This window comes from Tetrao urogallus (assembly GCF_951394365.1).
Source record: "Tetrao urogallus genome assembly, chromosome: 1".
Taxonomy (NCBI): domain Eukaryota; kingdom Metazoa; phylum Chordata; class Aves; order Galliformes; family Phasianidae; genus Tetrao; species Tetrao urogallus.
In genome coordinates this window covers 64,481,807-64,507,636 of record NC_136813.1, presented here as the reverse complement: position 1 = coordinate 64,507,636, position 25,830 = coordinate 64,481,807, and the positions used below count along the sequence as shown (strand labels likewise).

Genomic DNA, 25,830 nt, shown 5'->3' with positions numbered 1-25,830 from the left:
TTAAGCAGTAGTAGCTGGAGCACCTAGAGCCAATGGTACCATGTTTGCTACATTGGTATCAAGTCATATAATTGATTTTTAATTCCTATTTGCAAGGACGCACGTTAATACCACACATTGACATTTATGTCAATGTCACAGCATCTCTGTACTAATAAAACCTGCCTGTCACGTGGCTGTTCAGATCAGTCCAGCACACAGACTGTGAAAGAGCTGTCACGCTGCACAGTAGCTCTGCGTAACACTGCTGCACACATCTACATAAGGATTGCAATAACACATTCTCACCTAACATATATCTGAATAGGCCAGATTATTCATCTCATAGTCTGACCTGAAATGTACAAAACTGTAATGACAGAAAGTCTTCAGACTATTTCAGTACTTTCTAATTACTGTAAGCAAAGAGATTGGAGTGTTCCAGGAATGGCTCTTGAGCAATACTGGCTGGTCAGGTCAGCTGTTACTGCAGAGATGCGCTCCAAATTATTATTGCTTGTCCCTGAGGTGTTCCTTCTAAGGTGGTGTTTCTTAGTTGTAGCCAAAAACACACACCCAAAAATCACTTCAGAGTAGGATAGCAAGTATGTTCCAAACCACCCTCTTTCACAAGATTTTCAATAGGAAGGGGGTAGATAGGTTTTGGTAAGCCCTCTCAGCACACTGAGATGGTCTCTTGTTGATAAACTGCTGTTTTCTTCTTATTCATCCTGGTAAATGGACCACGTAGAGCTCTGTATTCCCACCCAAGGAATACCAGCTGTTCCCAGAGCAATGTAAGGGTTAAGAAGTGAATTATTTGGCACTAGAAGAAAATTCTCTAGAAACAATCTGGGTTTAGCTTTTCACATTTCTGAACCATCAAGGGAAATTCATATAAAACGTAAAAAAAAAATCAGATGTTAACTTTTGCTTTTGTTTGTGTAGACACACAGGAAACATTTTCCAAAACGTTTTTTGTGCTTACCTACTGTGGAAGCTGCAAATCTTTGCCTGTGTGAAGGAGAAAGAACAAAAGGGATGTAGGGGAAAGGAGTGCTATGCACCATTTCTATCTCATCCAAGGACATATGTCTTGGAATCCATAATAAACTTCTCTGCTCAGAAACTTGTCAGAGCAGGCAGTAATAAATCATTCAGGCACTCACTCAGTCATACGCTTCATAAGCCCCACTGCATACCATGTATCTTGAGACTGCTATGAATGTACATAACTCTGAAAATACAACAGATTTAGGGAAAGAAAAAAAAAGCTCAGACTGGAGATGTCCTACAACCATAGTAGTGCTAAACTTATTCAAGGAAAGGAACAAAACTTAGTATAAACTTAAAAAAATAAACTCTTGTTATTAACATGACCAAAAGATTGAGAAAACTATAAGTTACTATTTTTATATACTTCCATATGTTATTCCATCTGACAAGAAACTAAGGAATGCACATCGAACTGGGACACATTCAGATTCTGCTTGATCCCATGTAATCTCCATCTCCTAGATGGCAACACATATTCAGGGGTAGAAGGGCTCTGATCTGTAGGAGGAATCTCTTCAAATCAGGATGTAATTTGAAACTGCCAAGGAGTTAAGCCTTCTGAAGTTGGCACTGATACTCCATCTCTTTAAATGAAAAGCATGAAGCAGAGCTTACTAGCATTCAGCACTGCCTAGCGATTAATGGAGGTCTGAAGTGGCTTCCTTCACTATTAGTGTCCACCTTCCTTGGATATTGCTAACACAGGACCTATCAATTTTATGCGGTAGATTTAATTAGTATCTCTGGAATGGGACTCCTCTGCCAGTACTGCAACAAATCAGCAGTAGTTTGCCACAAGGCAAGAGCAACTTCATGCAGTAACTAGGCATAGTTGGGGCATGCATAGATCAGTGACAAATATTTATTAGCAGGAAGGCTCATTCAGGAGGTATTTGCCTCCTGCCCAGTTGAGTATGCATTCCACACATCCAAACTAAGCACACAACTGTGTATTTTTACCCAGGCTCACTTATCAGTGCAGAACACAAACCAGCAAAACAGTGATAATGGGTTTGGGGAAGGATGATGTTTACACTGCCAGATTTTCTGTAAATGCTTTCCTGAGGAAAAACAAGAACAAGAATACATCCTGGATCAGTGAAATCCAGATCCAGCTGCTAACTAAGGGGCACTGTTTGCATATTATTCATAAAAGGAAATTGATGCACTTCTATCAAAGCAGTGTATTTATCATAAAGACACTAGGCAGTGCTAGCCTTCTATTGCTGTTTAAGAGATGGCAAAGAAAATTCCTTTTTTTTCTAAATAGAAAGACAATACATTTCCATTTATTTCCAGAGAACACAGATCCTGAAACCTGGAGTTTATCTAAGGAAAAAACTTTACTGGAGACCCTTTAAAAAGTGTTTGTAAAACATTTCTATTGTATAACTTTGGATTACAAAACTGTGCAGGTGTATCTTTGAGCTCTTGAACTTTTTCAAATGAATTGGCACGGAAAGAACTTTCTCTGACAGAAATATGAGATCTCAGGATAAACTCACTTGACTTTTGTTTTCCATCCATTTCAATAATGTATTTGTTTTGTTCGTTACTTGAGTTTAAAATATACCAATGCTATATACAGTACGATAGTGGGACTGAAGGACATGCTAAGCAACAAAAGTGAAATGGGATTTACAGTATCTACACCTCTTAATTTAGATTATGGAAAAGATGCATTACCACGCTACTTGCTATAAACTCAGATGTTCATGACTAACTGAGCTGGTCCCCAGGCTTCCTCAAGAAAACTGCCATTTGTCTTCTCATTTACATGTCACATGATTTTGTAGCTTAAATTAGCAATGACTGGAATGAATATCTGCTCTTGTTAAAGTGTGACTGATTAATCAACTGATTAAGGCTGTTTCTGGCAAAGAATAATAGAGTAAATCCATAGATATCTTCATGGCATAAATCTCTCTACCAGGAATGCTAGGGAGGAAAAGAAATCCCCTGAGTGTTTAAGCAAACCTAAGCTTCCTGGACCTGTTGCAGAATGGTAGAAAAAGCTGTCAGAAATAAAAAATAATCTCATACCTCTACATGCTGCTCACAAACTACAATGAAATGAAGTGTAAAAACAGTACTTACAGCTTGAGAATATCAGTGGACATGAGTGTTCATCCATTGGGAAATTGTGTAGCTGCAGCTGGCACTCAGCATTGATGGTAAGCCTGTAGAGAAACCAGGTGTCTGTCACTGCACCTCAGCAGCATGAACAGAGGAGGAGGCTGAGCAACTTTAGGTGGTCATGCAAGAGCTTTGATACCTATAAGGCCTGAAAAGCTAAAATGCAGATCATCCAAAGGCTCCTTATGCTGAATCCAAAACAATAGCAACTATCGGGAAACAAAAATAATTTCAAAAATGTGATTAAGAGTTTTCTGATCTAAAGAAATCTGTGCATATGTTTTTCTTGAGACAATCATTAAACAAAACGGGATGGAATCAGCTGGCAGCAAAACAGATGATGTGTGCGTATGTAATTCCACAAAATTAAAATTTAATAAAGAATCTTATAGGGAACCCTCTCTTCATTTGCTTACAGTGTGAAGTTAAAATCTGTTCAGTTGTTTTGGAATACTTCTCAAAAACCTACAAGATATCTCTACAGTCCCACTTGAAAGCTTCTTTTATGAGATATCCTAGCACAAAGGACACTATGTGTGGACTTGATTTAAAACTGACTGTTGGATGATCTTCAATCTTAAACACTGCGAAGTGAATCTATTTACACAAGCATTTTGCTTTAAGGGCTAGTTTATTGTTGAGTGTTTTTCAGGAAAAAGACATTACATGCATGTCAGAAATTACGCATGTGTGAAAGACAGGTCTTTTCAGTTCTTGGCGCTTTGTTTTTATTTTCTATTTTTATTTAATATTCAAAAGCTAACAAACTGGATTGGGAAAAATTGCATATGAGATTTAGTGTGGCTCAGAGAAAACTTCTGTGCTGCAAAAGGTCACTTAAATGGAACTTCTGTTTTTAAACTGATTGTAGAATAAAATTCAGAGTGTTACAGAAAGATTAACACCTGAAAGTAGGCAGGCAAGAGGAGGAAGAGGAAATAAGCCTGTCTGAGCCTTATACACAGAATGGCACCTTCTCCTGAATGCAGAATATTTATCAAAACTGCATAGAACCTAGACATGCAGTTACTGGTTCCATGCCATGCTGATTCTGTGTGGTCACCAAAGTCAGACAAATTACTTGTTTCTTAATTATAGAGTGATCAATGATCTTTCTAGCAGTTTCTCACTTAAAAAAATACCCAATCTGACAACCCATTTGGTCAAACATTATTCATTTATTTTACCTGATTTAGGGAAATTTTGCAGCTCGTATGACAAACAGTTTTTTACGTAAGTATGTAAGTCTAACAAATATTAAGGAGACACAACTTGCTCTGAAGAACTGAAATAAAACTACAGAAAAGAAAAAAGAAAAAAAAGAGAAGAGGTGATTAAAGTTGTCAACAGAAATAAGTAAGAGCTCTGTCACCACGGAGCAAGCCTATGAAGGGAAAGGCAATAAAAACTTCAGTAGCATTTCCAATCGTTCAACTTACTCACTACTGTTTCTGAAGGACTTGCTACTGGAGCCCAACTGCAATCAGAAGAGCAACCACAATGCTGAGAACAATCAGTGCAGAAAATGTAGCGTCAAAGCCATGTTTCTGAAAAACTGCCCTGTGGAGTTTGGCTTATGGTAGAACTCACTTCTGAGTAATTCATCTCTTCAATAAATAAACATATTTTGATTTCCACAGGCTCTTTTTATGCAAATTTATACATTATTTCTAATACCATGTAGTTGATGGTATTATGAAGATAAGAAAAATTCTAAAAGCTTTTCCTCCAGCGATTCACACTTTGATGAGATGTGACAGACTATCTTTCAGTGTGACTTATTTGAAGAATCAAGTACTGACACTATCATGAATCTGGAAATATTTTATCTGGTTCTGCAGCTAACTCTGATCAGAAAGGTTTCTGGCAGGTTTTATGGAACTACATGGCTCCAGTTTTATTAAAAATCCTAATATAAGAACCTGAATTCCACAATTTAGATAGACTTGTTTCCTAGATTCAGTTTCTTTTTCAGAAAGATGAGACTTTGCTTAAACTCTGCAGTGTTTATACTGGAATATTTCACTCTTTATCAAGCAATGTCAGGTAAACATCAGGAATCAAGCAGCAGAGGAGAACAAGGAAATTACTCCAGATCCAAAAATGCAAGAAGCATGCTGAATGTTCACCTGAGGGTGTACAGGATCTTGCCATCATTCCATATCCGGAGGAGCTGGTTTGGGGTGGTGATCCAGTGTGCTTCTGCTGTCTTGGAGTTCCGAAATATTGTATCTGGGATCCAGATCAAACCAACCATATTGCTGTTTAGAGTCAGAATTTTCATGGTGCTGTTGAAGCGAAGACGGCTGTCTGTCCACGTCTGAGCAAAAAATATATCAATTTGATATTCCTGCAATGAAAGCATGATATGCAAATTGAAATCAGTTCTATACATCTCACTACATTTGGTCTTCGATAAAGTCTATCCAGATGTGGAACAGGATACATTCAGGCCAATGGAGCTATGTTTTCTTTCTTTTTTTTTTTTTTCCCTGATACAATTGATTTATTCTTACTATTTATTTATTTATTTTTCCAGTTACTTCTGAAGACAGGCTAAACACCTCCCTTACTTTGAACCTAGGTTTCTCATTTAATTTTGGCACTAGCACATTCTTTTCCATTGTATCTGAAAAGACAACTACAAGATACAATTTGTAGAGACATCTCTGTCATAGGTCAGAACGATGAAAGGTGTGAAAAATGAACAACACAAGTAAGTTGAGGAATGGCAAATTCCCCTGATTTTTGCAGCACATTTTTTTGTTGGTTTGTTTTGTGGGCAAATTCAATAAACTAACAATTCTCTTTCTTCCCAACTATTCAACCACACTTTTACAGCAGAATTCAAAATTGTTTTTATCATTAAAGGCACCTCATGTACTTCAAGTGCTAAGAGCTGTGCAATCACTAACTTTCTGCCCTGAGTATACTAATTGCATTACATTAATCTCATCCTTTCTTTCACTCCATGTTTCCTGTTTTGTTACTAAGTAAGCACACCAGGTATAATAATGCAGAAATTAAAATACAGATAGATGTACATTCAAAGCTATGTAGGTGAACATAGAAACACACTGGTATATGCATTTAATAATCCATAGAATAAGCTGTGTTTTTTAACAGCTTTCGGACCATGATCTCTGGTGATCTGAAGCCAGGAAAGCTCACATTTGCATTTGCCTGCCTTATGTTTCCTGTCCTGCTTCCAGATTGCTCTACCTGTGAATCCTGTGCAAACACCTGGTCATGCCACAAAAGACCCTCTCAGTGTTGCAGGGGGCCTGCATCCACCACAGGGATGGCATTTGCTCATAGGACACAAAGTGTGTGCTCTGCCATGCAGGTGAATGCAGGGCTGAGTAGATCGGGGGAAGTAAACTCCTTAGGTCACCTGGTACATGCACTCTTGGTAGATCTAAACAGTGCGGAATTTAGGCTCTCTAGAACGTCTTTACTTTTGATCACTCTGAACTTGTTTTTATTGCTTTTTCATTTTTCACTTCCCAGGTTTCTCATTTAGTAGATTCCCTATTGTAAAAATAAATGCTACTAAACCAACGGCATTCTACATTATTTATAGAGAGAAGAACCTATAGTCTGAACTGAGGAGAGCATTTTTGCTAAAAGCATCTGGTTCCCCTGCTCTATTAAATTATTGGCAGGCCATTCTTCCAGAGCTGATGCTGTAACACCAGGAAACCTAATTCACAGACACTGTAATCCTGGTTCTAAACATGCTCGGGGCCTCTCATCTCTAAATGGCAAATGATCAATAGGTGAAGAAGTGGTGCTAGCATTTATCCATCAATCACCTTAGGAATTAAAGCCAAGGCATCAAAGGAATTAAGGACCAGTTTTCTTCATAGCCTATCTCACTGCTATTTTTCATTGTATTAGCTTTATTTTCTCGGTGAAGCTGACAGATTTAAATCTGAAGAGACTCTTCTTTCATCTCAATGAGATGAGATATCGTCACACACCTAAAGGATGCAATATACTACACAGAGCACATCTTTATTGGTACCCAGAATTCTGATCTTGTTTTATTACACTGAACTCTCTATCATTTTATCCTTGAAAGACCAGTGACAGGAGTTACTTTGACACGCTCAGCTTGTACAGTAAGGCATACGCCAGATATGTCTGTGGGTTTCTCCAAATGCTGAGTGAATAGAACAGCTTTTCTTAGCTCACATGTGGGAATCAACATTTATAGAATCAAAGATCATTTGTATACAGCTGGCTAATGATGGTGCTGTCTTTTCACAGGACAAGCTTTTGCATAATATTCATATTTGAGGTTATTTTATATGAATGCTTTATTTTGACTGTCAAATGTTTACTAAATATAGAAGAAGTCATAATTCCCTTCTGGTAAATTGTACATATTTAATGGAATTTTGAATTTTAGGATTTAGGATATTCAGGATTTCACTCTCTCTGAAGGAAAGAAAGCCCTTGAGAAGTGTCCTGAGAAGGTACTGCAGGTAGATCTGATCTGAGCACATTGGGCACCAGAAGCAGTGCAAGTACCACTCTGTGGATTCCTTCGAAGTACAGTACTCAGTCTGAGAAACAGATTACATTAGCCTAGAAGCAGGGCTGCTCTAACACCACTGTTTAGCATCCACTTTGCTTTTCCATCATTTATTATCACAGTTAGAACACCTCAGAAATGACCGTTAGTCCAAATATCTCCTCAAAGAGCTACTGTAGGTTTGTTCACTGTAATAAAAATGTTACAGCTCAAATTAAAAGATTCACAGATCTTCTGAGTGAGTTAGTCTGTTAAAAATACGCTTTTCTTTTTAAAAACATAGGTCGTGAAAAGCAAAGTGATACTTTAAATAGGAAAGCCAACGAAAGTTTGAAAGTAAAGCATTTACTTTTTCAACACTTTACCTCTATTTTTTAAGTACTTACAACATTGAATGAGAATGAACAAAAATTTTGCCCCTACAAAACAATTTTTTTCAGTAAAAATAAGCACGTTTCCATCTAATATCTGAATTTCAATTTCATCGTTTATATTCTCTCCATTAATTCTTTTTAGGAGATCTTGGATCAGTACATCCTTTATACCAGTCTTTGCAGTTGCTTCAGTTTTCAACTGAGCAAACAGTGGGGTACAATATTATATATTCATACTACAAGGAAGAGACTGAGGTTAGTTTCTAAGTTGAAACTCAGTTCTTCACTTCTAGTAGAGCTAGCTCTATGCACACTACAGCAAAATTACCTTTATCTTCACTGAAAACAGACACTCAATTCTCAGTGAAGTCAAAAGCTTCTATATGCTGCTTTGCACAAAGCTAGCACAGTGATCTCAAACACAGTGCCCAACAGAAACTGACAGAACAAAGGTTCCTTTGTTGGTCTCACACACAACTTAAAAATAAAACAGGATAGGATAGGATAGAATGTACAAAATAACGCTTTTCCTTTGCTATATAATACCTACCATTTAGATGAATGCCTATGTTCAATGAAAGATCTTCGTGAAAGTCAGTGGTTGCGCTGGAGTATCCAGGCAAGACACCAAGGTTTCAATGAAAAGAGGCCTCAGTTGAAGCTACATCCTAAAGCTCTAATAATGTTCCTTACGTTCTACCAAGACACCAGGACTAGTGCTAATATCCGATTCTTTCTTTACCTGTTTTTTTTTTTGTTTGTTTGTTCTCTTAGCCATCTCCGATTATTACAACGTACACAAGAAGAATTTAAAATAAACATTTTCAGCCTCTCAGTTGCAGAAAGGCGAAATTGCATTCTTCAAAAAATGATGCCAGGTTCAAATACAGGAAAGTGTTCTGCCACCATGTTTTCTTGTCTTGCAGGCAGTTTGTCATGCCACCAGAACAGACTCAAGATTTTTCCTGTTGTATTCACATTTATCTGGATATACTAACTGTAGCTATGCTCCCTAGCAGCCACACTTCTGAACAGACATCCTCCTTGAAAAGAAGTAAGAGGCAACTCTATAGTGAAAAATGGACCTACATGTTCACATGAAGGAAAATTTTATGGAAATCTTATTTCTTATTTATTTCTGAAATAAAATTTCTCTGACGCAAAATTCAGTTATAAACTTAAAAGCATTGACAGAAAAAGACATTATCAGCTTTAATAGATTTCATTATGTTTGGCTTATCAAAAGTAGATTTGTAGAGCACATTACATGTGTAATTTAAATTTCTTACACTTACAAACTTCATAAAAATGGAATATGTTTGAAGCAGAGTTTCTCAAACTGCCCAACTGTATAAAAAACATTTTCTTTTCGGTGCTGTGTTCACGACGGTACATTAAAGAAATTGGAAGAGCAAGAAGGTGAGACTAGAATATAACAATATTTCCCAATAGAAAACTAGTGATACACAGAAACACTCAGCCAAATAGATACGTACACAACTTCAGACCTTTTAAGAATATTTCAATTTTCAAGAAATTTTTAAGAAATTTCAAATTTTCCTCTTTGTACGTTCGGTACAATCTAAAAGCAATGTATGTTGGCATGAAAATCTCTATCACCCAACAAGATTATCTTTGAAAATGGGATTTGAACATAGGTGTTTGACAACACTCACTTAATTTCCATAAGTAACTTCTAAAACCAAGAAAACACGATCCTTTCACCTTTGTTGCATACAAGCAATCATTTCATGGAGAACATTTCTGTCCTTTCAAGTGCTCCTTCTGTGCTCCTTCTGTCCTTTACAAGCTCTCTTCTCAGTCTGAAACTTTTGTTGAGAAAGATGACTTAATGAGATAATTAGAAAGAGAGTCTGAGTTTTTTTCCAAATCATATGATGATTTAATTAAAGTATGTTTTTCTGGCCTTGTGGTGAACAGAGCAGTAAGCTAGAAACAACTTTTCTTTCTTTCTTTCTACTGATTTGTCTACAGAGCGTGACATAACCCAAAAGCAACAGCAGTATTACCAGCCACAAATAGTGACACACAGTCGGGGTTCAATCTATTTGTTTTTATCATTTTTTTTCACATTTTCAAATATTTTTAGCATGGTTTAATTAGTCCCTTAAAAATCAAGCCAGCAGTAAATGATTTGCCCTCCAACTGTGCCGGAATGATTAATGATTGGAAACATCTTGAAAGTGTTATGGTTTGAGGTACCTGTAGTCACAGAGAAAAATACTTTGTTTTCAACCAAGTTGTCAATTTTTTCTCAGTCAAAAGAGGAGATAACATATGTTGGCATTAAATGAAGCTTCTCTCCTACCAAAACGTGGGTTAATCCTGGAAAATACCATTTAATTGGCTGTCACAATAAGATGATCTCTTTGGATGGCTATAGATAATAGTATGGTATGCCTTTGCTGCTTCTGCTGCAGCCTTCTCATTTTCTGTATTTTCACAATTCTATCAGTAACACGAACAGTGTCAGGAGCCTTGTTCTTTGAAGACATATTAAAATTTCCTGCATGATGCTTTCCAGGTCTTACTACTGCCTGTCAGAAAATGCACCAGCACCACAAGCCTAAATTTGCTTATTATTTCATTTGCTTCTGGCTTCATAGCTATTGCTGTTTTTTTCCGGATCCATTCTAATAGTTTCTCTAATTCCTCCAAAAATTTTTTGTTGCTTTGTTTGTTTTTTATTGTTGAGGCTATATTTTGTTTGTTGAAGGATTACCTCTGATTAAAACTATTACTGAGATTTCTACAAGGCTGGTACGCAATCAGCTAAAAAAAACCTAAATAATTATAGTCTAATTTAGATTATGATCATTTTGTACCCTCCATCCCCCTTGTATAATGTATCAAAACACTGCACACACTATTCCATTGGCTTGAAATTAGCCCAATAAACTGTATAAAAGATAAAATCACCTTTAGTTACCAAAAAGGTTGACTTGTGGCTGATCCTATTTGTTAGCCTTAAATTGTTCTGTAAATCACTGAGCTTTTTTTTTTTTACATTTAATTTCAAACTATTCTGTATGAAGTATGCTTAAAAAAAAACACCTCAAGTGGTAGAGCACTATGTTCAAGCAATAATACAGAAAATTACAGATAGGTTTATTCAGGGAAGCAGGAGAGAAATGAAACTTCATAGTTCAAACAAACAGAGCACTTTAAAAATACTCTACAGAAACAGCAGACAGAACAAACCAAATTCAGTCTTCTGTGACAGGGAGTGCTTGTAACTTTTGTCACTCATTTCCACTTCTTTAGATCAGCCTGGTTGGATCATTCACAGCTGTAGCCTCAGTGTATAATTCGAGGTCATTTTTGCCTCAGTTCTCTGAACTCCTCACTGAGTCCTTGTCCTTTGCAGAAATTTGTTTCTTTTTCATGCAACAACATGGCTCTGCTGTCCTCCCAGCAGGCCACACCAGCCTCAGAGCAGAGCAAAACCTTTGAAAGGTGGGAGCTTCCCTCTCTCTTTACTCAGACACAGCACACAACCAAACACTTTCAGATTTTTTTTTAATATGCTCTTGCCAAAATTGACGCACTGGAACAGGTTGCCCAAGGAGGCTGTGGATGCCCCATCCCTGGAGGCATTCAAGGCCAGGCTGCATGTGGCTCTGGGCAGCCTGGTCTGGTGATTGGTGACCCTGCACATAGCAGGGGGTTGAAACTAGATGGTCATTGTGGTCCTTTTCAACCCAGGACATTCTGTGATTCTATGACTGAATTAAAAGTACAAAAACAAGGCTTTGAGATACTTTATTTTATAGGAAAAGTACTAGACATTCAAGTGACACCCATGCTGTCTGTTTATTTAGTCTGCCATTTGTCTTCAAGTCCACTTGAAGAATGTTAGGAGAAGGCAGTCTTCCTATGGTTTGAAGTCCATTTTAAATTAAAGAATATTTTGTCCGGCCCATTTGATTGCTGATAGAGAAGTTTAAACTAAATTGGCAAATATTATCCTGCAAAGGTTCATGTGACTAATTCAGCCTTTTTTTTAGTTGTGTGGCAAATGAGTGAAAGAAGAAATATTCCCTGAAATAAAGAAAATGTATAAGGTAAAATTAATAGCATATTTTGTTGGTAGCCTGTATTCAAAATTCTTTTTTATCTCTTCAATAAAACACAAGCCTCTGTGAAGACAACAATCCTTACACGTGTCCTTAAAGTTCACTTAGCTTTGTGTGCCACCTGGGATAGGTGAAGTATTAGTTTCACAAGCAATTTGTCCCAAAGTATCTCTACCAGTGCAGGGCTGTCAAGTTTTTGGAGATTGCTCAGGAGCTGAATATGTACACAACCTGCAACAGTGGGTTTCAGGGGCTCAGGGACAGAACATCATGTTTCACCTTCCTACTCTTCACCATCCTATATTACATTTCTTTATTTTTACTCCACCCCCAACTCTTTGTCTTACTATTAACAAGCTCTGAGAGATGGAAGAGCTCAGGAAATGCTTCTCTACTTCTAAGCTTTTCTCTTAACCTAAGTTTAGATCTAGGTACTAGATGCATCTTCTAAAGATGCCCAAAATAAACATATAAACAACAGAAACAAAAAATCCAAAATGATTAGTTTTACAGTGGCAGCAAAACATATGTACTTCTGAGAACTTTCCAAACTTTTTCTTTTTTTGTTTTGTTAGAAATATTTTGAATAAATTGCTCCTGTGGGAGAACTTGCTTTGACACTTTCATAAAGCAATAAGCATGACTGTTACATGGAGAATTTGCAGTGATAGGAGCAAAGTCAACATTCAGATTGTCACCAGGGATATAAGGACTATTCAGGTTAACATTGGAAAAATATTTCATAGCTGAACGCTTTGAGTACAAAAAAATAATAATAAAACCACAGCCTTAGCTGGCATCTTGGAGCAAGGAGAATGGAAGCTCACCTTTCTCACTCTAGTGTTGCCCTCTGGTTTAGAGTATTACTTCATTGATTTCTTGCTATTCTACAGGATGAAAGACAGCTAACCTCACACTAAAAACAAAAAAATACAATAAAGAAAAATCATGTTGCATTTTCTCTCCCTGAGGAAACACTTATCTCTGTCCCTGTACCTATTCTGGCTCATTGTAGCCTAGCTCCAATCCTCTGTATTATAGGTAACTTCTGACACCCAATAGAAGGAAGACCCAGAGATGCTTGTCATGGCCCATTTCCATAAATTCCCCCATGCCTACTCCTCCCCACTCACTGATGGATTACCACATCTGGTTCAACCAACCATGCAGCAATCTCAAACACAGCATGACATTAGAACAAATACTACTTGTTTTAGAAAAACAGTTATAAGTCTATTCTTTTCACCTCACTTTTAGCGGAAGAGTCAACACTCTTGCTGAATATTCTTGCTGATCATTTCATTCTGGGACTCTTCTGCTCATCTCTTTTTCTCATAGAGCATTTCCAAAGTATCCTGATTGCTATGATCTCGACAGTTGCACTTACAAGGAGGGTGTGAAGAGGGCTGGGGTTCATTACCTGTTGCGAGCAGGATCTGATGATAAGCCCTGTCTTTGATGGCTCTGAACCATCTGTACTTAAACCTGGTTAATTTAGAATAAGAGCTATCCGAAAGATACAAGGAAGACAGAGAGGAAATAAAAGTGGGGTAACAGATGCAGAGAGAAGACTTTTGGTCACTGTATGTGTGGTAAGTATAATTCAAATTGGTAATCAGTCACTCCTAAGGAAATTGCTGTAGGTAGAAACGGTATTATTGAATTTCACAAAATACTATGCCCTCTCTGACTTGTAATTTAAGGCTTTACAAAGAGAGCAGACAGAGGGACAGAGAGAGAGATTCTAAAAGCTTAATTCTATGTGGAAAGAAACCATGGTTTCTTTCGAACTAATGAGAATTTAGTAATGCAAATGCACATGGACTAACTTGACTTCTGCGCAAACAGTAAAGAAATAAAAATCAAATCACTGAATAGAATAAACAAAAAAAGATTAGTCTGTGAATAAACATTAATGACTGCACTTAAAATAATGAAGTACAATATTAAAGTCTCCTGAGTATATTTGATATCCAAAAAATCATAAAGCAAATTATAAAGATACTCAATATTTTTCAAATATTACAACAACAGATGTATCAACTTTACAGTCATAATTTGAAGTATTAGTTTATTCAAAACAGAAGCTAAACATCCCTGTTCATGAAAATAAATGTACTCTCGGAGACGGTGAACAACAATACCTTATGCAAGTAGCCTCAGTTAAAATGTTTGTTTTAGTGATGGAGAGTGGGCCTTTTGACCAAGAAAGTGGGAGAGCATTTTGAAGTATCGTTTATTGCCACTGGCAACTAAGAAAAGCAGCATAATGTTTTTATGTGTACTGTCCCTCAGTACAAGAGCTGCTGTAAAGGAATGGGAGACAGGCCAGTGATGTAAAGACATCTATCTTGGTGAAGCAGGTACAGAGAAGATCTCTTGCAGAATCACAAGCGAGAGAAGAACTTATAGGGAGCACTTTGTGAAGAGAGAGGTGTCAAAATCAGTTGTCATGTTCCAACCATCTCCTTCCAGAGTCATATTTAGGGTATGTCCTGAGGCTGTGTCATATCTGAAGAACATATGTACTACTCTACTACAGTATCCAAGTGTCCACCTTACAGCTCAGCTATTCAGAAAGAAATAAAGGAGCCAAATGGCTTCAGGATTTGTCTAGGCTTCAAACACAAGCACAGAGAAAGTATTTTAAGGCCTATCCGCCCACCTTAGTGTCTTTGTTTCTTGGGCAGTTTTTGTTGTTGTTGTTTGTTTGTTTGTTTGTTTGCTTGGTTTTGTGGGCTGTTCCAAGGTAAACCTTGGGCTCCACTCAGCAACGTCATGCTTCCTTTCAAGCCCTCTTGTGTTCAGTGGTTTTGATACTCAGAATATCTCTATTTCCATTTAAGCTCCTAATTTCAAGCAAAATTTGATCAAATTCCAACTCCCCTATATTTCAGTACACTCTTTTCTGATACAAGACTCATATTAAACCAGTTATTGACATTGGTAATTCTTCACTGTTGCTAGTCTGGGGGAGAAAAGTGACACCAGATGAAATAGCAGATGTCTGATTGCCATTCACTGGGCCATTCAATGACAGGCAACAATTCAACATTCAATGACAACAATTTCAGGAGTCCAGACTGTTCCTATCAGTTTTACACAAGCACATTCCCCTTACACTCACCAAATCTAACAATCCCCACTTGGAGAAATTCAAAAGAGGTTTACTAGAAATTTTCAATACCTGATATTATCAGAAAAAAAAATGTGAAAAAATCTAAAAAAAAAAAAAAATTGTAAGATCCATCTCGCAAATCTTATTAGGGAAAATGACACATAGTAATGTAATGATGTGTAAAATAAACTCACTCCCTTCCACAGTTCAAATCTGCTTCCCACCTGAGCATCTGTTCTTGCACTGCGGGATTAATAACTGGCACTAGAGTACAATTTTACAACATATTTGAAAGAACAATCAGTAATTCTGCTACTGCTTGTGAAGTAGTTATACTCTCACCAATAAAAGGAGATTAATAGTGGTGCATTTCTTATAGGAAAAAAAACAACTTCATCTCAGTGTGATCTAACTAGAAATGAAGTTGGCAGCACACACAGGTGATAACAGAGGCATGCCTGATGCTCCGTGCCCAGCACTAGGTGGGTAACTAGAATTAAGGACAGCAGCATGCCACCAAAGTGGGGAACATGCTCCATCTGTTGCCATGGAAACCCTCCCACCTCTGCCCCCCCCCTTCCCCTAGGGCTGGTCCCCTCCCTGTTGCTACAGCAACTGTTTGTCACTGCCCTCCTTCTTCCTGGCCAGAATCTCCCCACACCCACCCAGGCTTCTGCACACCAGCACTGTGCACTGGAAGGTTAGAGCAGGCAGGCAGGCAGAAGAAGGGCACCCTCTCAGACAGAAGAGGCTGCAGAGGTGCTGCTTGCTCCATTTGGGTGTGATTATACTGAGATACCTTACAGGAGAAAGGCATGGAGTTGACAGCATGCTTCTGTGTCCCTTTCTGTGGTGGACAGACTCAGTGAATGTGATCAGCAATTAATTGTAGCACAAACACTTTGCCTGTATTATTTTGTCTGTTTTACTTTAATGATGGAAGAGAAATAATAATACTGACACAGCCACATTTCTCTAAGCCTGTGTATTTTGGCTGTGAGCTGCTAAAGTCAAAAGTTCTTCATAGCTAAGTATTCTTTTTAAACTAATAAGGATTTTACTTTCATTTGTAGTCTGGTTCTCTTTTTCCCAATTCTAACAAACAGAACATGAAAATAAAGCTCAGTGCCTTACCGCATTTGTTGCTGAATATTGCAAAAGGTTCTCCTGCCTCAAACATATTCCATTGCAACCATTCAGGCATAATGTTTTCTGAATTTTTCTAAGCAACTTTAAGTTTCCAGGTTATTAAATCTCCCTTCACTAGAGGAATACACTAAATCTTCGGTGACCTATCCCACAGCTGAGCCATAAGAAGCACAGAACTTAAGTACTGAAAAAAGGCAACTGGAAATTTAAGGTAATCACTGGGTCACATTGAATGAAGAGGAATTATCTAGGGTCTCATATATGAAGGGTGCTCCAAAAGTAATGCCTCCTAATTATTTCCATGGAAAACTTATACAAAGAGCATAATAACACTTTTTGATAGAGCAACTTCTCAGCTACAAAACACTATTTTTCAACATAGTCACCACCATTTGATATTCATTTTTGCCAACAGTGAACAAGAGCCTGTATGGCTCTATGTCAGCGCTCATTGACATCTGCACCAGCAGCAGTGACCCACTGTTGCTGCTGCCACTGCTGAAGTGTACCAGCCACTGTCTTCTTGTGCTCACATCCACTGTTTGGTCCCTATCAACACTGAGCAAGTATCGACGAATGTCAACGGGTGCCATTTTTTTCTGCAAGGATTCAATGATGCACCTTTGCTTCATACACACTTCCACGTCAGATACCACTGTATCAGACTGCCCCTCTGCTGTCATCTGTCACATGACAACAGAATTTAATGGAATATTGGTGGGAAGGTTCAACGTCTAATGCCATATCAACATCTGCCTCTGATGTCATAAGCCAAGATCACAAAACAGAAGGCATGACTTTCAGAGCAGCTCTCATAAAATACATGTTTAGTGTACATAAGTGACAAAACTTATTTTAATTTTTAATGTTTTTCAATTAAAACATATAAAAAAATAGAGCAACTAAACCATAACATTAGTGGGATATGTGACCTTGTTTTTGTGAAACTAACCCATCGGTCTTGCTTGATGGCAGTGGTGGCAATCCATAGTGAGCTCTCAAAACTCGAGAGATTTTTGATAAAGTTTTACTCTTTCTGTGCTTCATCCTTGAAAATATTTCTTCACAAATGTATGTACTGCCAAAGAGCAACGACAAGAGTGAGGGGTGACTGTGAAGAACGACATATTTCTCTCTGGTAAGATAGGGCTTATGAAAAGTCTGCTAGAGAGAGATGATCAGATTTTGGATTGCAACTCCACACATTCAATTTGAAAATTCTCAGGTAGTGTATTTGTGTCAACTGAGAATATAGTTGCAAATAAGCAAAAAAATTAAAAATTATTCAGCAATCTTGGAATCTATTCTCACATTCCTTTATCAAAATGGAAAGCATGGCTGTGTATCTTCTGCTGTTCACAAGATTGTGTTTAGATAACATATCAAAATACATAAACTTATTTGCCATAACTTAACACCACACAGCACTCCCTCCATGCCCATGTTTCAGCCCAGATAGAGTTAAATAGCTCACTGATGTTCAGTTGGTGCTGAGTGATGTTTGTGCACCCAGGGCCAGCCCTGCCCTGCGTGATGGTACAGAGCAGGAGTCAGACAAATTGCAAGCTGTCCTGGGCTGCATGTGGCCCCCGGGCTGCAGGTTGGGCATGTCTGGACTAAGGGCTAACAAAGATTTCTACTTTTATACTGGTATCAACATACATCCACATTGTTTTCCTCACTTGAACAACCCCAAACTTGATGCTGATATATCAGGAGTTAAAAACTCAGCACTAATTCAACAACTTATCCCAGTACAGAAAAGTGGATCAGTTATATATGGCAATTTTGTATTTCACTGTTATTCTCTAAAACATATTTTATAATGCCCAGCTGTGAAGTATTTGCTTTAAAAGACGTTTCTCATGAAACAATTCATAATATACATTTCAATTGCCTATGAAAGGGATAAGTTATTCAGTACCAAGAACTAGTATATTGTGAACAACATGAAAGAAGTGGACATTCTTTTTGCTAATGGAACCCTGCATGAACCTTTACTTTTTAATTTACTTAGATAACAAGAAGAATAAAAACAAAGGGCCCAAAGCACAAAATGTTCTAAGTAGATACTTCTCATACTTAAGATGTAGAATGAAAGGTGTGAGAAAGATGGTTGAATTGTTCTGGGGGCAATAACTGTGTGAAAAATGAACTAACAAATGTAAAAATTCTTGAAAGGAGTTATTGAACTACTGAATATTTAACTATGTATTTCTTAAAAAGCAACCTTCTGGTCTAGATGATTAATACTTACATATAAGCCAGCTGTCATTAGAATGAACAAAGCTTAATGCAGTTTATCTCTTTCTGGAAATCTGTACGAACACTCATCAGAGTTGCAGAACAGCCACCTCCTGCAACTTTGCTCATTTCAATTTAGTGACCTGCATAATAAAAGTGGCATTACCAGATCGGGATAAATGAGTGATCAAACATTAAATCAAAGAAATTTCTCATCTGGACCCTTATTTCAGGTTTGTTTCATCTTATTCTTACTACAACATAAAGGTTTAGGAGTGCTTCAGAGATGAATGAGATTGAGCAATCACAACTGGAAAGTTGGGAATAGTCACACCTGATTTTACAGTCCTTTGAAAGTAAGCCAACACTAATTGTTCAAGTCAGGAAAAAAAAGCTTAAAGTTCTACCAAACTAAAAGAGAAGTTATTACAAACTTGGAAAAATTTTCATTGCAATAGTACGCAATGCATATAAAATTGAAGGCAATAGATGGGAAGGCTAATGATGGCATGGCAGCCATAGCAACAGGTATAAAGATAGGCTTCCTCTAAAGCATGACAATCTTTATCTAGGTGAGAATCTACAAAGACGGGTGGACATTTACAAAAGCATTTAAGTACCTAAATCATGCTTCTAGCAGCTCTAGATCCAGAAGTTTAAGTTAAGGAGAACAACTCAGGGCAGTTCTTATCAGATTTGCTCAGATACTTCATGTATCTTAAATACCTAAAGATATGCTATGGGGCAAACTCAGCAGAGTCCATGCTAGCTGGGATGATAGCGAAGTAGGCCATAGCCAAAGAGGTTTGAATACCAAGCCTCCAATCCCAGAGCAGAATATTTTGAGGGACAGGCTGAGGGAATTTTCTAGGTGGTAACACATTTCACTCTTGCCACTGAAGAATACACTAGAAAGATAAGTTTTGCAGAGGCAGGAAAACAAGAACAACAGCAGGTATGACCACAGGCTACTGCTTCACACAATGTAAACTGAAATGCAGGAAGTGAGCACTTCATATTAGACCATTACTGGATGTAAAAGAAAAATAACATGCTAAAACTTTGTCTTCCTGTCTATCTGAGTTCTCCAACCCAGTTCAAAAAACTTCTTTCTGGCCCTTTCTTCAGTTTCGTGGAAGTGTTAAAGGTCAAACAAAAGTGAGTGAATCAAAGCATCCATTCCCCATTAAAGGTACATTTTTTTTCTGTAGGTATATCAAAACTCAGATTACTGCCCATTGTATGTTGAAATGAGAATGAATCTAAGAAATTACCCAGTGTCTGGGTGCACAGAGATGCAGTCAAGCACATGGACTACAGACCAAAGGACAGTGATGAATGCTTAAGACTGGGATGAATGCCACAGCCTTAAAGACCTCTCATTTTAATTTGACAGGCATTACAATAGACCAAGAAATGTAGCAAAAAAGGGTACATTTCCACCACTCATTCAAAGTTGCCATAATGTTTTAGAAATCAATTATTTTTCATAACAAAGATTGAAATACAAAAGCCATTCATGCCAGCTGAATAAAACTTGGCATTAGATACAGTTCAATTGCATTTCATACATAAAAAGTAAAGACACTGGAAATAAAGACACAAAGCTAATGTGACATTAGAATCCATCTATACGTGGGTGAGAAAATTCTTAAGTAGATCAAAAGATAATCAAATGGCAAAGAGCCTAAACTGATCAAGATGAATAGCTAGTAGATGGAAATAGATGATCAAGCGTAACACCTGCTGCCACAAACAGTGTCTATGTTGGAAGTATATTAATAACCTGAAGCGCCATCTCCATACCTGTTAGTGATTCAAATATTAAATCTATTAATCACAAACAAGCCCTCACTTCTGTCAAAAATATTTTCACTAAACTGATTTCAATCCACACATTGGTGGATAAGGCTTATAACGAACAGTAGGAATTTCATGGGCAACAGAGCACCGTGTTGGTCTAAATTATAATAACAGAATTATAATGCAAAAAGCTCAAAATGTGGGAATTAAACAAGATTCAGTTTAGAGAAATGCATTAGGAAATAAATTGCTATTGTCTGACTAAGAGTTCGTACATCAAAATTGCTCTAGTATTTGCATGTGAGGTTCATAATGTCACCAGTTATAAGGAGTATCTGACTTGTCACATTAAAGAAGTTTATTTTCATTTTATATACCAAAAGCAGTCTCGATGTCAAGAAAATTGTCTCTGAATAATGGTCAAGAGCAAGTTGAAAACCTATGGATGACAAGTGGTGTATCTCATGGGTCAGTACTAGGATGGGTGCTCTTTAGCATCTTCATCAATGACACTGACAGCAGGGTCAGGTGCTCTCTCAGCAAGTATGCAGATGATGCCAAGCTGTGTGGTGCAGTCAATATGTCTGAAGGACAGGATGCCATCCAGACAGACCTAAACAGGCTGAGCAGTGGGCCCAGGTGAACCTCATGAGGTTCAATAAATCCAATTGTAAGGTTCTGCACCTGGGTCGTGACTACTACTGCTATCAGTACAAGCTGAGGGATGTGAGGATGGAGCACAGCCCTGCTGAGAAGTTCTCGGGGATATTGGCGGATGGCAAGCTGAACATAAGCCAGCAGTGTGCCTTCGCTGCCCAGAAAGCCAACTGTATCCTGGGCTGCATCAAAATGAGTGTAGCCACCACAGTGAGGGAGGTGATCTTGCCCTTCTACTCTGTGCTGGGGAGACATCATCTGGGCTACAGATGTAGAGTTCCAGTGCAGGAGAGACACGGACCTGTTAAGAGCAAATCCAGAGGAGGGCTACAACAGTGATCCAAGGGATGAAACACTACAATGACAGGCAGACTGAGCTGGGGCTGTTCAGCCTAAAGAGGAGAAGGCTCTGGGGAGACCAGAGAGTGGCCTTTAAGTATCTAAAGGAGGGCAATAAGAAGGAAGGTGATGGACTCTTTAGCAGTGTGTGCTGTGACAGGACAAGAGGAAATGGTTTCAAACTAAAAGAAGGGGCATATTTATATTGGATATAAGGAAGAAGTATTTTACAATAAAGGCAGTGAAGCACTGGATCAGATTGCCCAGATTTTTGGTGGATACCCTGTCCTTGGAGATACCCAAGGTCAGGCTGAACAGAGCTCTGAGCAAAGTATTCTAGCTGCCTCTGTTCATTGCAGGGGATTTGGACTAGATGTTGTTAAATGGTCTGTTTCAACTCAAACAATTCTCAAGTAATTCTATGATTTGATGTTAAATTACTCAGAATGGCTTCATAATTATTGTTATTATTTCAATCAAAAAAGTATAGCCATTTCTGAGTATGAGGTTGTAACAGCAGCATCTTATTTAAAGTCACAAAAAAATCTTGAAAACTATTAAGACAAGTCCTTCTGACTTGGATTAAGAACACAGAATTAGCAAGAAGGGTAGCTTTGTGCTAGAAAATATCTTTTTTCTACTCTAAAAACATGACTAAAATGTGACCTAAATGAAATTAAATTAAAAAAAAAAAAAAAAAAAAAAGAAAAGAAAAAAGAAGAAAAGAAAAGAAACTAGCAAAAAACAAACAGAAAGTATATAATAATTTTTTACATTCTTGGTAAATGTTTGCCAGCTAAATTTCTTTATAATCATTGCTCTGAAGTGCTAATGCTTAAGCTACAGAGTGATAAGCAGATCTTTTTAATGTATCAGTTGAAGACCAAGAAGTTGGTATGTTGCAGTAAGTTGTATATTTGATGGCTGTACCTCTTGTGCAAAGATCAAGCTTTGGCTCAGTGATAACTAAGTGTTCTTCTATGGGTCTGTCCATGAAAAGGGTTTGTGCAACTTTCAGCCTCACCAAATTCTAAGGGAGCACAGTACCTTCTGGTGCACTCAAAGTCTGTGAAAACTGAGCCCTACAATCTGTTATGAAGCCATGCATACTGGTTTTCAATACTTGCTGTGGAGAGGTGTAGAAGAACAGAGATTGCCAGAGCAAGTATAACACAGAAAATCAGGATAGAGAGCCCTAGTGGCTAGAAAAGGATGCTGATAGAGATATGAGAAGAAAGACTCAAAGATTGTATTCTGAATCACGACAGTGATTAATGATTAACAGCACACTTTCATTAATATTAGTATCGCAAAAGTAAAAAAAAAACAAACAGATGATCAAATCACAGGAAGTCATGTAAAACTTCAGCAGTGGGGCCTTCACATGAGAAGTCACCTGAACCAAGCAGTGAGTCATGGAGTTTCTTTACTATCTGTTAAGCAGATATGTGTAGTAGGGCTGTGCAAAAACAAACAAACAAACAAACAACAATCTTAACCACATTACATTTCTGATTTAAAGACATCCTGTGCATTCTCAGCATGACCCTCTACATCAAGATATGACCATATCAACTTAGTGAAACATTTCACACGATAGAATGCTGTAATTTACCCTAACAAGCAAAAGTTGATAAGAAGGATTTAAAATGTCTGTTCTTCTTACATGGTATTTCAGTACAATATAAGAGCAAAACACAATTTTTTTGACCTTTATATCATATGTATTTTTGCTGCAGTGAGTAAAAAGATTTTGAAGAATTACTTCATAATGACTTCTGGCATTAAAATCTACATCTCACTTAGTACATTTGGAAAAAAAAAAAATGAATTGCTTTGGTAGGCATTAAATAACATCTTAAAGTATAAAATAAATATCTCAGAATTGAACTGGACTGTCCTTTATTCACCCACGACTCAATTCTGAATTGATTCACCTTGTGAAAAATTCAACATGTTCTTGAAGCGGTGCCTACCACTGCATTTGCAAAAGCTCTTTTAGTTCTAAAGCAGTTCATGTTGGACACACTTTCTTGATGCCACTTGTCCAAGCATTCACTTCAGTGCCACAAATTGGAACTGCTCTGTTGCAGAAGTGCCAGCTCAGACAAAAAGACTGCTATCAGACCGATCAATTAATTACATAAAAGGCCTGCTTATCCTCTAGCCTCCAGAATGCCCTTCCAAAGTAGCAGCTATGGGTCCTCTGTGGATTTAAAGAAGAGCACATTTTTTATTACAGACCTCTCCAGAATAATTTGGGAAAACATTGTAAGCACTCCCTTCACACCACAATTAACACAATGGATAAGACTGACAGTAGAAATTAGTTTTCCAGTTTTGAGTCCTTGAAATATCAGCTGGTATATGACTAACTTTTTCAACAGCACCACAAAGCTTGCAAAGTTTGCAGCTGAATTGCACCTCACAGGATTGAGTACCTACCAGATGTTCAGGACAGATGATGCTGAGGCCCAGGCTAACCATTATGAGATGCTCAAAAAAACATATTATTTTTTCAACTGAATTATTTTTAAAAATATTTTTGTGATTCAAACCCCAATGTTTGTCTGTTGTTTTCTTTTTCCCCACATGCAGCAATATCCATGCTTTTAGGATCACAGGTTCTCATATGTTCAAAAACAAAGGCCTCCTTGTTTTGTTTCCCCTATTTTAATGACAATATATGAATTACACCTGTTAAGATATGATGCAAATTAATATTAAAGTATCACCACTGAAAATTTCCATGTGCACCATCAAACGAACTGCATATACAGGTGGCAATTAAATTATTACAAAATCACAGAATCACAGAATCACAGAATTGTAGGGTTGGAAGGGACCTCCAGAGATCATCAAGTCCAACCCCCCTGCCAAAGCAGGTTCCCTACAGCAGGTCGCACAGGTAGGCATCCAGGCAGGTCTTGAACATCTCCAGAGAAGGAGACTCCACCACCTCCCTGGGCAGCCTGTTCCAGTGCTCCGAGTGCTCCGTCACCCCCACTGTAAAGAAGTACTTGAGCACATTTGTGCGGAACTTCCAGAAGATTTGTTTCATACATATCAGTTTTCCCTAAAAGGATGTACTGTTTTGGAGAAATTTTTTAATACACATCTCCAGAGTGTTAAAATTCCCACAGAAGATTTATATATATAAATATCTCCAATCATAAAGATTTAAAAATTCTGCTGATGTGGTAGAAATAGAAGAGTTACTAAAACTACTCATACTACAGAGCTATCTGATGTTTTATATTGGCAGGAAATAGATGGAAAGCTGCAGAAGATGATTATACTACACTGTTGAAATATAAGGTAGAATTATTACTGAAAATGCAATTCTAATATTTTAATTTCCTTACACAATTGCTTAACTAAATGCATGCATACATTCTCCCGTTATGTTTATAGAATAATACATTTGTTTGATGTAAGCAAACTGTTTGCCATAACCTTCCAGGAAAATGTTCAAGTATAAGTTTGTGCTCACTGTTACAGGATTTGTTGCCTGTCTGTATATCCTGTAGCAATTTCTATGCTCTGTGTAAGAAGGTGGATTGTCAGATTTGCAAAGCTGATATCTGGTGGGACAGGCAGTCACTGGAAACTGATAAGCAGGTGATGGAGACTTTTCAAGACCAGACCATGCATTTGCTTGCAAAAATATCGTAAGATCATAGCATCATCGAATTGTTTGAGTTGGAAGGCCTACATCCACATCCCCTACAATGAACAGGGACACACACAGGTCAGTCAGATTGCTCAGAGCCCCATCCAACACTGCCAGAATCTGGGTGCCCAAGTTCACACTTTTTTTTACTCTGTTTAACAATGAACTAACATACTGACGTTTCAATTTTTATATGGAGTATGTATTTCAGAGTGTTTTTACTCTATTTGGATTATTGGCAGGTAAAGAAGTCTAGAAAACATCCAGCCATTTTATTACCTATATAACAGGTCTCAGCTGGACCAACAAATAGCAAAGAACTCTATACACTTTACAATTAGCAATATATTACATGAAAAAATGTCAGATAACAGAACACTAAACTTTTCCACAGAGAACTCCACAAAGGAAAATAAAACTGAACCAGAAAGTAGCTCCCCTGCTCTCTGAGGAACCGCAGGCTGTAGGGAAAGGCAGCAGCAAGCAGAAAGTCAGACAGCTGCCACTGGCCTATGGCAGGAGAAATCCTGCTCACAGTCATGAATGCTATGACTCTTACCTAGATTCAATGTAAGAGCATTTACTGCAGAATGAAGACCATGGCAGCCTCCCTGTTTAAGGACAACGGAGGGAGAAAAAAGATCATTCTTGTGTTGTCTAAGTCA

General features: G+C 37.7%; 1 protein-coding gene across 1 annotated transcript in view; it reads right to left on the bottom strand.

The window, feature by feature from the left end:
- GABRG3 (gamma-aminobutyric acid type A receptor subunit gamma3) overlaps positions 1–25,830 on the bottom strand; it is a gene marked incomplete at both ends in the record, with an annotated part of 295,475 nt that overhangs the window by 130,561 nt on the left and 139,084 nt on the right. Inside the window, 2 exons of the mRNA XM_079546921.1 lie at positions 3,133–3,215; positions 5,301–5,521. Of these exons, the coding sequence (XP_079403047.1) occupies positions 3,133–3,215; positions 5,301–5,521 (304 nt within the window). The remainder of the gene's footprint in view (positions 1–3,132; positions 3,216–5,300; positions 5,522–25,830) is intronic.